This window comes from Gallus gallus, chromosome 2 (genome assembly GCF_016699485.2).
Source record: "Gallus gallus isolate bGalGal1 chromosome 2, bGalGal1.mat.broiler.GRCg7b, whole genome shotgun sequence".
Classification (NCBI taxonomy): domain Eukaryota; kingdom Metazoa; phylum Chordata; class Aves; order Galliformes; family Phasianidae; genus Gallus; species Gallus gallus.
The window spans coordinates 30532502-30546181 of NC_052533.1; the positions used below are offsets into that span (position 1 = coordinate 30532502).

At 41.5% G+C, this 13680-nt stretch overlaps 1 protein-coding gene across 2 annotated transcripts in view; it reads right to left on the reverse strand.

The window, feature by feature from the left end:
* Window positions 1–1034: 1034 nt before the first annotated feature.
* The window catches only part of RAPGEF5 (Rap guanine nucleotide exchange factor 5), a 151361-nt gene continuing 138715 nt past the window's right edge, over window positions 1035–13680 (reverse strand). For both annotated transcript variants that reach the window (XM_015281856.4, XM_015281855.4), the window contains 3 exons: window positions 13105–13169; window positions 7111–7165; window positions 1035–4584 (listed from right to left, as the gene is read on the reverse strand). In XM_015281856.4, the coding sequence (XP_015137342.1) occupies window positions 4466–4584; window positions 7111–7165; window positions 13105–13169 (239 nt within the window). In that variant the 3' untranslated portion in view covers window positions 1035–4465. The remainder of the gene's footprint in view (window positions 4585–7110; window positions 7166–13104; window positions 13170–13680) is intronic.

Below are 13680 nucleotides of genomic sequence, written 5' to 3' on the forward strand. Positions count from 1 at the left end.
CTCAGCTGCCCTCCCCATGGCAGAAGAGAGCATGACCCAGTGTGGCAGGAAAGCCTGCTGAGCTATGGAACAGCAAATATCAAGGCGGATTTTCTCAGGCTGAGCTCTCTCTTATATGGAGAAGAGGGAATCACCTCTGCATAGGGCAGAGCAATTGCCTCTGGGGGAGTCAGCCCTGCTTTGCACAGAGGGCTGTGTGGTGCCCCAGCAAACTCCCCGCTTGCTTCCTTGTGCCTTCCCACAGCTCTAAGCACCCAGTCTCAGCCCTACACATTTCCATGGTTCCGATGGGATGGAAGGAGAGCCCTTTTGTACAAAGTTACCTGTTTGTATGCAGCTACACTGGGCTTGAAGTAACTGCAGGAGGTTAGGAAATGCCCACTAGGCCTCCTGAGCTGAAGTGTGGGGAGAAATGATTTCATGGGAGGGACCGTGATCAACAGCTGGGAGCACAAAGTCTTCAGCACAGCTGGGCCTGGAAAAGGATGTCTGGCCATGAAGTATCTTTAGACAATGCTATAGAGCTGTGTCAACATTCTGAGCTTGCATTGCCTTAATTATTCCAGTTAAAAGTCATCCTCCCTGGTGCAGACAACTGAGAGAAGGCAGGGGAAAATGCAGCAGCACCAGCAGGGACAACTGAAGCAAGGGGAAAGCATTTACTGTCCTCACTAAGAGGATCAAGTGCTGATAAGCAGACTCTGGGGGATTGGAAGACAGGTTTTCTCCTCCCTCTCCCACAGGGACTTCTCACAGTAGCACCAGGCCCCTCTCAGGCTGTGCAGTGATGATAAGGCACATCTGAGACCCCATTAACATCATCTGCTTCTGAAACTACCTGGAATATATCAGCATTAGCAAGTCCCGCACACTGGAGCAGTGCTTTGAGTGGGGTCAGGCTCCTGATGCATGCTGCATTCCCCTTGCAAATGCCATGAGGGGTTTCAGGGCTGCATGACTGAAAGCGTGAGTATGAAATACATCAGTGAGGAACAATAAGGGTAAGTGAGAGACAGGAAGGCACAGAGCCCAGCTTCATTAAGGTAGTCTTTATATTTTGAAAAGCAATATTAAAAAACACTGGAAAATGCAAGATAAACGTAACAGTTGCTTCTACAAGTTTTAACCTTGTATTGCTTGGCCATTTTGACATATAAATTATTGCTTACTAGCTCTCATAAATACACAACACAATTAGTATGTACAGAGGCAGACAAGCATGTAAGATGAAAAGGAAAACATTGGCGACATTGATTCTGGTAAATCAGATTATTTCATACATACCGAGTCTCATAGCGGTGGATAACTACTAGCTGTAGTCCCTGAGAAGTTAGGTAAACACCTTGGTTTGGGATTTTCTATTTTATTACTCTTAATGCAAGCTGACAGCATTATGGCACTCAGAGAGAACGTAACAGGCAGGTGTTCTTCCTCAGCCCACTGACTTCATCCCAGTACTTCTTAACGGTGTAATACAATGACAATAAATAGGCTATGCAAATAAATATTACTCTGCTAAAATGTTTAGTATTTACATCTTTCTTTATCAGTTTACAGCCACGTCTTATTGTTTCCAATACCCCCTTTTATTTTTTTCTTGCCAGTGTCATGCAAATGGAGTTAACTTCTACCTCAGATGGGGCTAGAATTAAACGTGTCATGGAAGCTTTTCCCTTTGTTTTGTCTAATTATTCCTCCTAGCTACTCATGCAAATAGGCCGAGTACCTAACCACAAGTGTGACTGTGATAAACTCAGAAGATTCCTGAATTCTATCCACATAACATAAATTGGAGAGGGAAGAATGACTTGAAACTCACAGTGTTACCTGTGCTGGGCCCTTGCAGAGACTGTGTGGGGCCCCCATCTCATTCACAGGGTTTACTTCTCATTCACCAACCACCCTTCAAAGTGCCTGCCTGACTGCAGCTCAGCTCTGCAATGCTTCAGTTGTTGAAGGAAGACTCTGTTTGTTTGTTACAGATTATCTCTAGATTTGGGTTGTTTGCCTTTCTTTTAAGGTAACAGTTGGAAGATCCATCTTTTCAATGTGAGACTGATGCACCAAAGTTGGGCCTCCAGACCATAACGTCATATCCAAATAAGAAAGGCCACTATGAAAATTAGCTCATCAAGTTTTAAAGAATAGCCCAGTTAGCCATAACACAGATAATGGGCTTAGTGCTGGCTGTGTGCCTTCAGACTGGTTTTCTGCCAGCTATAAGGGCTGACAGCACCTGATTTAGCGTAGAGTTGCAGTGTGAAGAAAGCCAATACCCAACCTGGCCTGGAGCCCACTGGTGCAGCATTACCCAGCCGCTTAGTTCAGCCAGTGAGGTGCCTTCAGGTTGGCTTCAGCACACTCTCCAATCAATGCCTGAACAGTCATCTTTATTTTATTTTTTTTTCCTCTTCTTTAATTTCCTTCATTTACCTCTGGCACTGCTGCTCCTCCATCAGCAGTAACCACCGCAGCTATCACAGAGCTGAATGCAGTGAACCACGGTACTTTCTTATGCTCCTTCTCCCACACGTTTCAACACAACAATCTGTGGAGTAGAGTACTGTATGCGCTAGCGCGTGCAGTCAGGTCTAAGCTCTTCAAAATAATGCCACATAATGAGATTTCACAAGGGGGAGCTCAAAAACCAGCAAACAAAGCAAGTAATGCATCAGGGTGGGGATTCAGGGAGTGCTGTAGCCAGAGGAAGAATTGCAACAAAACAAGAAGCAAACACAACCCATGGTTTGTGTTCTTACACTGCAAAAGGAGCCCAGTGCAGCTAGTGTCCTCATCTGAACAGTTTTGGTCTGTTTGCACAAAAGAGTTATTTACAGTATGTGCAGTCACATCTACAGAAGAACATAGCAAATTTTTACTCCATGGCCAGCAAGAGTTTATTTTTTTGTTCTTTTCACTGGGTAAAAAGAAGATTTCTTTTTCTTAAAAAAAAAAAAAACAAAACAAAACATATAGGATTTGATAATAACAAAGTACAAGCAAATACATTTCTGAAACATCTGTTTCCTTTACAATAGATCTATACAATATTTCACAGATGGGAAAACTGAATGCATTCTACAGATTCCCCCACAGACTACCTGTTAAAGCTGTTCTTTAATCCCTTTAAACCAGACATAAAACTACAATGAAGAGCGTGCTATTCAGTAGACCCACATTTCAGTAAAGCAGCATCTTCTTGGAAGTCTTCCTCGTGTGGAATACATGTAATAGAGAAAGGCAGAGCAGTGCGATGCATCCACCTTCCTGCTCTGCAAAGGGACTGTTACTACAAGTCTGTGTACAAACCAGTGCCAGAGTAGCACGCTGCCTATTGCCTGTGGCATGCACCAGATTATTGTGGGGTAACTTCTTCACGCTAAAAACCAGAGCTGTGGTGATAGTGGCTCTTAGGCTTAGGTCAGTCATAGATAGGACATTAGAAATGCCATCTTGGTATGTGCTCAGAAGAACTACTTTTAGCCATGTGAAATTGAATAGGACCCTAATAATGAGAGCCTGCTGTGTATGCAGGTGGTTCCCTGGTATCCTGTGAGGGGTACCCCGCTGCTCTTTAGAAACTGGAAGTGTGTGCAAGTGAGGTGACACCTTGCCTGCTGCAGTAGAGTATTTCCAGAAGGTTAGTTAGGAAGGTGGGCAAGCCTAGGCATTGCCTTGGAATAGACACAAAGGAGGCTGTAATCCAAGCTGATAAAAAAAGCTCCTGCTATAACAGTTTATTACACATCATCTGCAAGAGCTGATACTAAATCTGAGATAACTGAAAAGGAAGAAATTAATGTATTTTTCGTGTACAAACAACTGTGTCCAGGAACTGCAACAAAAGTGGATTGGCTGTGATAGTGTATTCTATAAAGCAGATGCTTGAGGGGCCAGAACACTATCAACGCTTTAGTTCTGACCTCCAGATCATGACAGGCTCTTGAGTTTCACCTGGTGCACTCCTGTCTTATGTTTCCACTCCTGGTTGTCTGTACTTATCTCAAACAAGGCGCTCCGGTGGACTCAGGGGAGCTGCACGGATTGCACGGTATTTTTGGCAACCTTGAATTAGCGAGGTACGTACTGCGGTGAGCTGAGAATCCCCTTGCTGCATGTTGCTTGCGGAAATGTTTTGCTGCTGTGACACGACGCTTCCTTTCTTTCTAATACTGGCAGAATCTGCATTGAAAGCTACACTGGACCAAACAGTATTTTCACAGAAACCAAGCTCATGAGCTCAAAGAGTGCTGCTCCGTTTGGTGGCAATGGGGATGGCACCAAGCTTGCCCTGCAGCTCTGCGAGCAGCTCCTTTGCTTGCTCTGCCTGATTTTCCTGTGCATGTTGTGTGAGCTACTGATAAAACTCAGTAAACTGTTCTCATATAGGGAAGCAACATGCTTAGCATAAACATTCACTTAATTCAAAGTGCTGCAGTTACAAGGTATACGAAGCTGTGTACGCTCACGCTCGCGGCTCTATCCTGTGAGAAAGCTCGAAGAGAGCTTGCTGGTTGTCGATGACGTGCAGGTGGTGGATGTATGGCTTCAGTTCATGATGCTCTTTCGAAGGAACTTCATTGCCTACAAGACAGAGAAAGAGAACGGGTCAGAAAGCCAATCCTTGCCTGCTTTGCTTTTCTGTGAGCCATCGTAGCACTGCCAAGCCCCCAATGTGCCACCAAGTCAAGTGCTGCACAGCGGCTCAGAAGACAGCTGTCCTTTCATAGGTGCTTAAAAGGCAAGAGGAGTTAGCTGTGCCACTTACAACTTGAAGGGTGGCTTGAATAGCAGATAGTTTCTGCTACAGTTGTGTGTGGCACTAACCTGGGGAACTCACTGCCTGTGAAACCATCCAGCAGTGCTGGTGACCAGAAATGGAACAGGAAGATCTACATCCAAGGCTGCTGAGACCCACTGAGCCAGGCAGACAAAATGATGAGATACATTGCCCTCTGCTGCTGACTGCTGACAGGCTGTCAAAGGTCGAAGAGCTCTGCTCTAGTCCATTAATAATATTACCATCAATTCAAGAAGAAAATGCTCAAGACTCCCAGAACCAATCAGCTTAATCCACACACTCCCTCCCTCTTTTGTTTCATTATCATCCTTTTTTCCACGCTCTCCAGCTACACCAGCAGCTTTCCAGGAACCAACCATCCTCCTTGACTCTAATGAGCACTATTTGAGGCAGCGTAACACTGGATGTCAAAGCAGCAGCTTCTGCATACAGCTGCTAATGGTGCTCCTGGGCAGCTATTTTCAGGAGCTATTTCCAAGCACCCCTCTGACTTCAGAAATGTGGGAGAGAACATGAGAATGTGATAAATCTGTGTCAGAACACATTGGTGACCTTTCTGTTCTCGGGGAATAGGCTCGCAGCAGCTGTGCTGCACACACCGAGGAACATTTGTATTTCTCATTAACACCTGAAATTACAAAAGCTTGAACTATGTTATTTGTTCAGGCTGCTTTGCTTGACTGTGGAAACACTATTATTTGTTTTCAGGATTTAGTATGTAAAAATAAAATATTATTTCCATTAAAAAGGCATTTCAGTCTTGCTTGGAACCTAATCAGAAACTAATCCAGAAACACTTTGGCCTGCATGCGTAATACACTTGATACAGTTCATAAGCAATAATAATATGCCTTGCTTGCTCTTGTTTGATTTTTTTTCCTACAGTAAGATGCCTGCCACTCTCAGGCCAATTTGGGAGTCGATGCAGTAAAAAGATTCACAATCCTAAGAGCAAAATAAGCCCACTAGAAAAGGAAACTGTCCATAAAGTCTCAATAAATATTCAGTGAATTCATTTCATGCCTAAATGAATATAACAAAAAATAAAATGCCTACAGGGATATCTGTAAAAGCTGCTTCTTAAATGCCAGCTTCACAATAAATCAAGTCTGCAGTAAGATAAAATAACAATCATGCACTTCAAACTACCAGATTATAAGATAAATCTTGGGTATTAACCTCAGATTTATGTTGCAGTGTTTACAAAACCACTAAAGAAAATAAACAATGGAAGATTTGCAGAGATCGCATCACTAAAGGAATCAACGCTACCGTTTTATAATGGCAAATAAGAGACATTCTAACTTACAGAAGTGCAGTTTGGATTAATCACTATTTCCTTCAGCACCTAGTTTAACTGAATAAAAACCAAAAGGTATGCCCTTCTCCCTCTCCCATTCTTTCTTTATATCTAAGTAACACAAAAACCATAACGGTAAGCAACTTTGTTTGATAAAGATTGTGCATACGTACAGTAATTCTATAGAACAAGGTGTTCAGCAGAGCTCTTAAGAGTACCTATCATTCTCCAAGGTACATTTTTAATATGTACACATTTTTAATATTCTTTTTGTCAGGGTCCATGCTGTATGCTGACAGCTGCTGAAAATACATCTTAAAGAAAAAGATCCAAATTCTTTTTCCCCAGCCATGAAAATCCTGCATTCAGGCTACAGCAAAGTTCTGAAGCTCTTTGGAAAAAGAGTTTTTAGTGGCCTTAGTTTTAGTCATTACATGTTTAGTGTTCCTGGCTTAAGAACGATAACCACTTCCTCAAGTAGTGCTGTGTTTGTCCCCTTCCTGCGTTTAACCTCTCCGCAGAGAATGAGAAATGCTGAGGAGGAGAAAAACAAGGTTTTTCCTCTGTTAGCAAAAAACAAAGCAAGCTAGGGTCTTCTGGCATGAGTCCTTAGGGTCAGATTCTCTGGTGTCTAATAGGATGGATAGTGGAAAAAAAGAAGCCTTTTCTGCATAAGTTCTCCAGTATCAAAAACAAACAGAGCTCAACTTGCAGATTTTCCCTGCCAGGGGCACAAACACAGCCAACTCCTTTCCACCCAGTCAATGAAATCCAGAGGATCTTAGTGTCTTCAAGACTTCAGCCACTGCGTGAAATGTCCATTAAAAAAAGCAAACAAATACTGATGGTAGAAACCAAGTGAAAAGCCACGGTAATGCATAACTTCTTTCAGCATCTGGAAGCCAGGACACCTCATAGATTCATGGAAAATACTGAGGTAACTCAATAACCAACAACCAATGTTAAGGCTGTGAAAAGGCCAAACAAGTAATAAATTCTGGCTACTCACCAAACTGGTTATTTCTGCAATGTCTCAATGATCGAACGGTATCTGCAATCATGTGCTGCAAAGATAAGACATAAAACATCAGTGCGGAAGTCTGAGAGGGATTCTGTCACTAGAAAATTCTGAAAAAACTCCCTGGCTTACCCTGTAAAGCAAAAAAATCAACTGTAGTGAAGTAGAAAATGAGGGCAGTGGGAGAACAGGTCCTTATTGATATCACACAGATTAAATGAGAACAACTCCCTCAGAGCCCATGGAAAGCAGTAATGAAAAACAACCATACAATTACTTATTTTCGTTCCTGCGACTTCTATTACAGTGAAAGCCTACAGGAGGAAAGTCTTGCAGGTTGGCTGGATGCTTCAGATCCATCTCCTGCTATTTGTTTATCATCTGGGGTTTCCAGTATTCTGCAATCTCTCTTTCTGTCTCCATGTGTTTTCTAAATAGGATGCAAGCCTTCTGTGGCACAGATAACACCTCTGTGTATATCTGCACGCTGCCTAGTACAATCAGGTCCCAGTATCAGGCAGTTTTCTGTACTATGATACCCAATACACAAAAATAAGAGCCCGCAGTCCCAGATTGAGGAAGCACCCTGACATCCCTGTAGACACGTAGCAAGAGGGAGATAGTGCAGGTACACCATTTAGAAGAGGTTGATGCTAACAGAGATGCATAACTCTCTTGTCCAAGACAGAAAAAAATTGTCCCATTTTGACAGGTCAAAGTATAAACACAGTAAAACACTGGGTTTTACTTTCCACACTCACAAGATGACTACCTGCAGAACATGGAACAAAAGACAGTCCTAGGTAATTGGAACAGCATGCTGCATTGCAGAAGCACTGATGGTGAATCAGTCTTCTCCTCTGTGGCTCTAAGAAGGATGTACTTTTCATTTTACTGGGCTTTCCAACCACAGAGGAAAGATTTTAAAGTTCTGAGAAAACAAAGCCTTGGAAAAATGGAATGTAAATTCAGAATACCACTAGAAAAAAATCCAACTTTAGGTCTTAGCAAAGCATTAATTATGGCTTTCCAGGGTTCTTCAAGATTTGCCTCAAGAATTCACCCATGATTGATGCTGGAATTAGAAAAAAAAAAATCCCTAAACTTGAACTTTGATTATTCTTTCCAGTGCAATAATCAGAAGTAAGAAAGATGAGGAAGATTCATTCTTAGTTGTCAGCTTCTCCCAGTTTACTGTGGTGACAATGTACGTGGTTTCAGCAGCTACTCATGCTCACACTCCCCTGTGGCAGAATAATGAAAGCCATCTATGGATCACCGTTAACAGAATCATTATTGATCTGGAAGACTACTGCAACTGCTATATAGTAATGTGCCACATAGTAATGCCACAGATATGATGGGGGAGGAGATGAGAGAGAGACCTGCCTTGAATGTTCACTGAAAGAATACCATGGTAGTCGTAGTGGAACTTGATGCTACATAGGAGATTTCTCTTTGTTACTTCGCAATACACATCTGCAAATATTTCTCCTCTGAGTTACAAACGTCTGTCCATGTTTATTGTTCTAACAAGTCATAACTAATGATGCATTATTTGCTTTTATGATGCATTCATTTAAAACAGTTTTATTTTTCTGTTCTTCTGAGGTACAATAAGTTTTGGATGTTCCCTTAGATTATGCAGACTGTGGTTTAACCCAGTAGGTGGCTCAGCACCACACTATCATTCACTCACTCCCCCCCTCCCAATAGGAAGTGGGAGAGAATCAGAAAAAAAAAAAAAAAGTAGAACTCATAGGTTTAGATAAAACTACTTACTAAGGGAAAAGGAAAAAGATAATAGTTACGACTATATATAGATATAGATATATGAATGTATATAACAAGTGACGCACAAGCAATTGCTCACCACCTCTCGACCGATGCCCAGTTAGCACTCCAAGCAGCAGAAGAGAGCAAGACGAACTCCCACCCCCTTCAGAACTCCTTTTGCATGACGTCATATGGTTTGGAATATCCCTTCAGCCAGCTTAAGACAGCTGTTCTAATCCTGATCCTTCCCAGTCCTTAGGCCCCTTGCTGCAAATGGCCTTGTCTCCGCACAACACTGTTCAGCAGCAACTATAACACTGAAAGTGTTAACAACTTTTTCTCCTAGACCCAAAAAAATAACATCATACCAAACACTCTGAAGACAACAATTCAGTCCCAGCTAAAACAAAGACAACGCAGAAGAAATAAAAAGCTTTAAGGTTGGTTTCTTTCAGGCTCAGGTCCTCAACTTATGAAGACTGGGATTGTTCATTATAAATAAGTGAAGTACACTCATTTTTACTAGATGTCAACTATGAATCTGTTGAAGCATTGCTCCTTTTATTTATTCGACTGCTTCAGTGATCTAAAAGTGCAAAAACAGAATTTAGCCAACAACTCTTCACCAAATCTGGTAACTAATTTAAGCAAATTGCAGCTAGCAGTAATAATGTAAGAGCTCATGTGAACTGCTTGTATTCTTCTCACATCTCCCCCAAAAATAAGCAGAGGTGGAATGGATTAGTTGTCTTCAGCAGATTATCTTTAAGATCAGAATGACACAGAACAGCTCAACTCTCACCACCCAGAGAGTAGCACTTACAGCACCTCTCCACAGGAGAGAGCTTATCACAAGAAAAACAGCACATCTTTCTTGGAATCTTCTTCATATTCCTTCTATCAGTGAATCGAAGGTGGGCTTTTTGTTGTTTTTTTTTTTTTTTTTCCCTATCTCTTGTGCTTCATTCACCCTGCAATCATGGCTAGCTATTATGCTGATGTCCCTGGACTAATTATAGTGAAGTTCCATTGCAATGTCTTAGGCTTCATTGTCAATAGCGTGAGTACTGGGAGAGCTACAACTTCCACTGATACTGCTGCTATAACATTTTCCAGCTGCTACCCTTTGAATTTGGCTTTCAGAAGTAAGAGATCCCATTATCTCACAAACTGTCATTCTTTGCTGTTTCACTTTTGGTAGTCATTGTGGGGTCCATCTCAAGACAGCTTCTGGAGGTGATGGTCTGGCAGCAAAGAATCTATTTGTGTAACACTGTCCTAAAGCAGAATCCCAGATCTCCCTTCTTTACTAGTCTAATTAGACTGTCTGTCCATTAGCAGCTTTCTGGGATCCAACTGCAGTACAAAAAGTCAGCATATTCAAATACCATTTCCTGACTGTTTAAACAAATGTTTGCACACCATTAGTGTGATAAGTAACACCTTTCTTGTGGGTTTTCAGCCTACCATCTACCTTGGGATCATTAGCACTTCAGCTGATGAAAGCAGAAAAGAACAGGATTGGGAGTTACATAGATATTTGGGGTGCGCAGGAGGTTGAAAATCTTCAGCTCAGTGCTGAAGGTACTACATAAGATGTCATTATCTAAACCAGTAATGGCCACTGACCTGTATTAGAGTTTGCTGGAGTGTGGCTAAGACATGTCATTGTTAAGATATGAGTGATGGCTGCCCACTGAAAAAAATTGAAGCTACATTTCAATAAAGCAGCCCAGTAAATACAAGGGAAAAATCTTGAGATGAAACACTAAAAGATCATCTTTTTGTTTATTCCTTCAGATTTAGTATAGGAAGAGGGTATGGAACTAAATAATGAGCTACTGTAAACTAGAGTTTACTCAACAAGGAGTTAAATAAACCATTGCAATCCCTTCAACTTTTGCTATTACTGCATAACATTCCAGAGACAAAAGATCATTTCTTTTTCTTCTCTTTGCAAATTCACTTTATATTTTGAATTAACTTTGTCTTCACTGCAATCATGTCATGTCAAATCAAGTTCAGTCACGGTAGGATTGTTGTGGCCATGATGGTCTAAGAATATAAAAGAAGCAGGGATTGCAGTAAAAGATTACATATTTTATTAAGCCAACTGTTACTATTGTAAAAAAAAAATGGTTCAGACAAACAAATCTTCCTCCTGGTCAGGTGTTTAATGCAGATCTGAAATATTTCAAAATACCTACTCAAATGAAGACATAATAAACTATCTTTGCTTTGAAATTCCTAAGTAGAAACTCTACGCATTTATGACAGTGAGTAAGTTTCTTCCCCAGAGCAGTAATCTGCTATGGTAGAATAATTCTTTTCTTCTTTTTCTGCAACAGTAGAATTGCAGGTGAGGTTCAGTGGCTTGATCCAAACTAAGCAGGAGCCAATGTCAACCCTGATTTTTCTCAGAGGCTCAGTACAATGTAAAACATCCAGGAGGACCTCCTTGGGACAAAGCCCTTACAAACAGAAAAAAAAACATGAGCATATACATGGTGATGTGTAATGTATCTTGTTAAGTAAGCTCATGCCCACAGACCTGAACAAGTGAACCACCAGGATACATATGCTATCTGAGTTACAATTACACCCATAATAAAATGTCTTCTAAGCCTCAACTTCCGTTCCTTGCATTCATATGGATACAGGCAGCCATGAGACAGCAGGTTCCTCAGGGCGTGATCTGACTAACAATTCAGAGGAAGCATCAGTGTCAGCACCACTCACCCCATCAGCATCACACAGACTCTCCCCCATTTAAAATGCCCATTTATCTTTTTGCATCGAAATGGTGAAATCCTGGCTCACTGAAGTCAATTAGTAAAGATCCCACCACCTCTGGAGACGCAATGGTGACAGCAAGGATAGGAAATCTTACCAAGCAAGCCCAGCACACATTAAATGTACACATGATTAAACAACATACAAACAAGGTCTGGCTAAGACTCAAATAAGAATCAGATCTTTCGTATTCACTAAATTAATATATGGGCCAGTGGGGGGATTTTAGTAACAATTACTGTGCATCAAGGGCTAGTTTAATTTACATGTTAATTGGATGAACTTCCAAGAGGCAATGAAGAAGAACATGCTAATGAGTTTTATGCAAACACCTAAAGGTCAAACAGTTAATGGACTTGGGACAAGAAAACCTTTCATTAAATGCAAATCAGCGTTCTCCAATTCTGCAACAAGATAAGGTGCAGAAATCAAGTAGAAAACACAAAAAGAGGCTCTCAGGTTCAAAAGTCGAAGTCCACATCTGCTTATAAGTTGAAGGGCAATGTACATTATGATGGGATGTGGAAAAAAAAAAAGCTCAACATCTGGTTCATGAATAACTCCCTGTTCGTACGATCATCCTCAAACAAGTGTAAACACATGGAGAAAATAGTTAGAAACAACTCCCCAGCAACAGCCATCTGGACTCACAGCCTCATGGCACATCCAGAGCAATCAGGAAGAACATTTTGGTTTCTTGATCAAATACACCAGCCCAACAAAACCAAAATTTCTCCATACCAGCACTGTTCAAATATATAAGCTATGGCTTTCAGCACTACAGAAATGTTATCAGCAAAGACTTGGTGCAAATCAGGCAAATCAAACATTCACTGGGAATATCATGCCAGCACAGAGGTCACATCATGACTGGCGTAGAAGAGGCCAAAGATATTAATTGGTCTTCTGTACAAGAGTTAGTATAGTGGTGTGTACATTCAGTTTAATTTACACTTCAGACATTCATTTATTCATCATCTAACCTAGACAGTAAATTTTACTTCAGTCATAAGGGGTTAAACTAGAGATACCTTTTTGTTAGTGCCTTGAGACAACAGAAATCAGAGAAAACTGGAGAATGTAACCGAAGAGAAAAAGTCTATGAGGTGGTGCAAAGGAATGGATTCCCTTGGGAATAAACTGAGCCAACTGCGTGGCACTGATGCTGGGTACCTCTGGCTTAACCATTTTACAGAGCAGTGGGAAGGAAGGAGTGAGAAGAGGAGCAGAGGAAGGGGCAGGGGAGAGTTCAACTGTCGGCTGTTTTACCCTGTTTGCTCTTCGAAGCAAAGTTAACCTCTGTTTACTGCCTCCTGATTCACTCAGAAGAAACCCTTTTTAGTCATGTAAGATAAGGAGGGGAAAGGGAAGAATAGGAAATTCTGTGACAAACAGGAAGGATAAAATAAAGCTTACCAGCTTTTCAAAATTAACAAGGTTATCCAGAAATGTTTTATTTCCTTCATGAATGAATGTTACATCTGGAAAAAAAAAAAGGGAGAATAATTATTTTGCAGGACTTTGTTGTTCTGTACAAAGAAATGATACTTCTAAATAGCAACTAAAAGAAAAAGATAGGAAAACATCCTGTTAAAGATTATCAAAACACCTTACAAAAGGTGAAAAAAGCTTAGTGTAATGATAGGCACTACACAGACATCACAGCAAGAGGATTTTCAAGTCAGAGCACAGAATTCTTATTAAACCTGAATTCCCTATGAAGTGCATGTGGTGCAGAGAATGACTGGGTGCAAGAGAGGTACCCATCATGACATGCCTGATGCACACGCATGCAGGATAGATCCAGCCATGATACCTGGGGCTGTGCCCAGGCTGGGACTGAGTCCCCGAGCCATGAGCTCCACAGAGGTACAGCCACCAGGCTTGGGGGCAGTTCTGACAACCCCTTCCTCTTTCTCCATTGCAACTCTCTGAAGTACCCCCAGAGACACCGGTGAGGTTAAATGAGAGCCACCAAATTAGAGTTCAAAG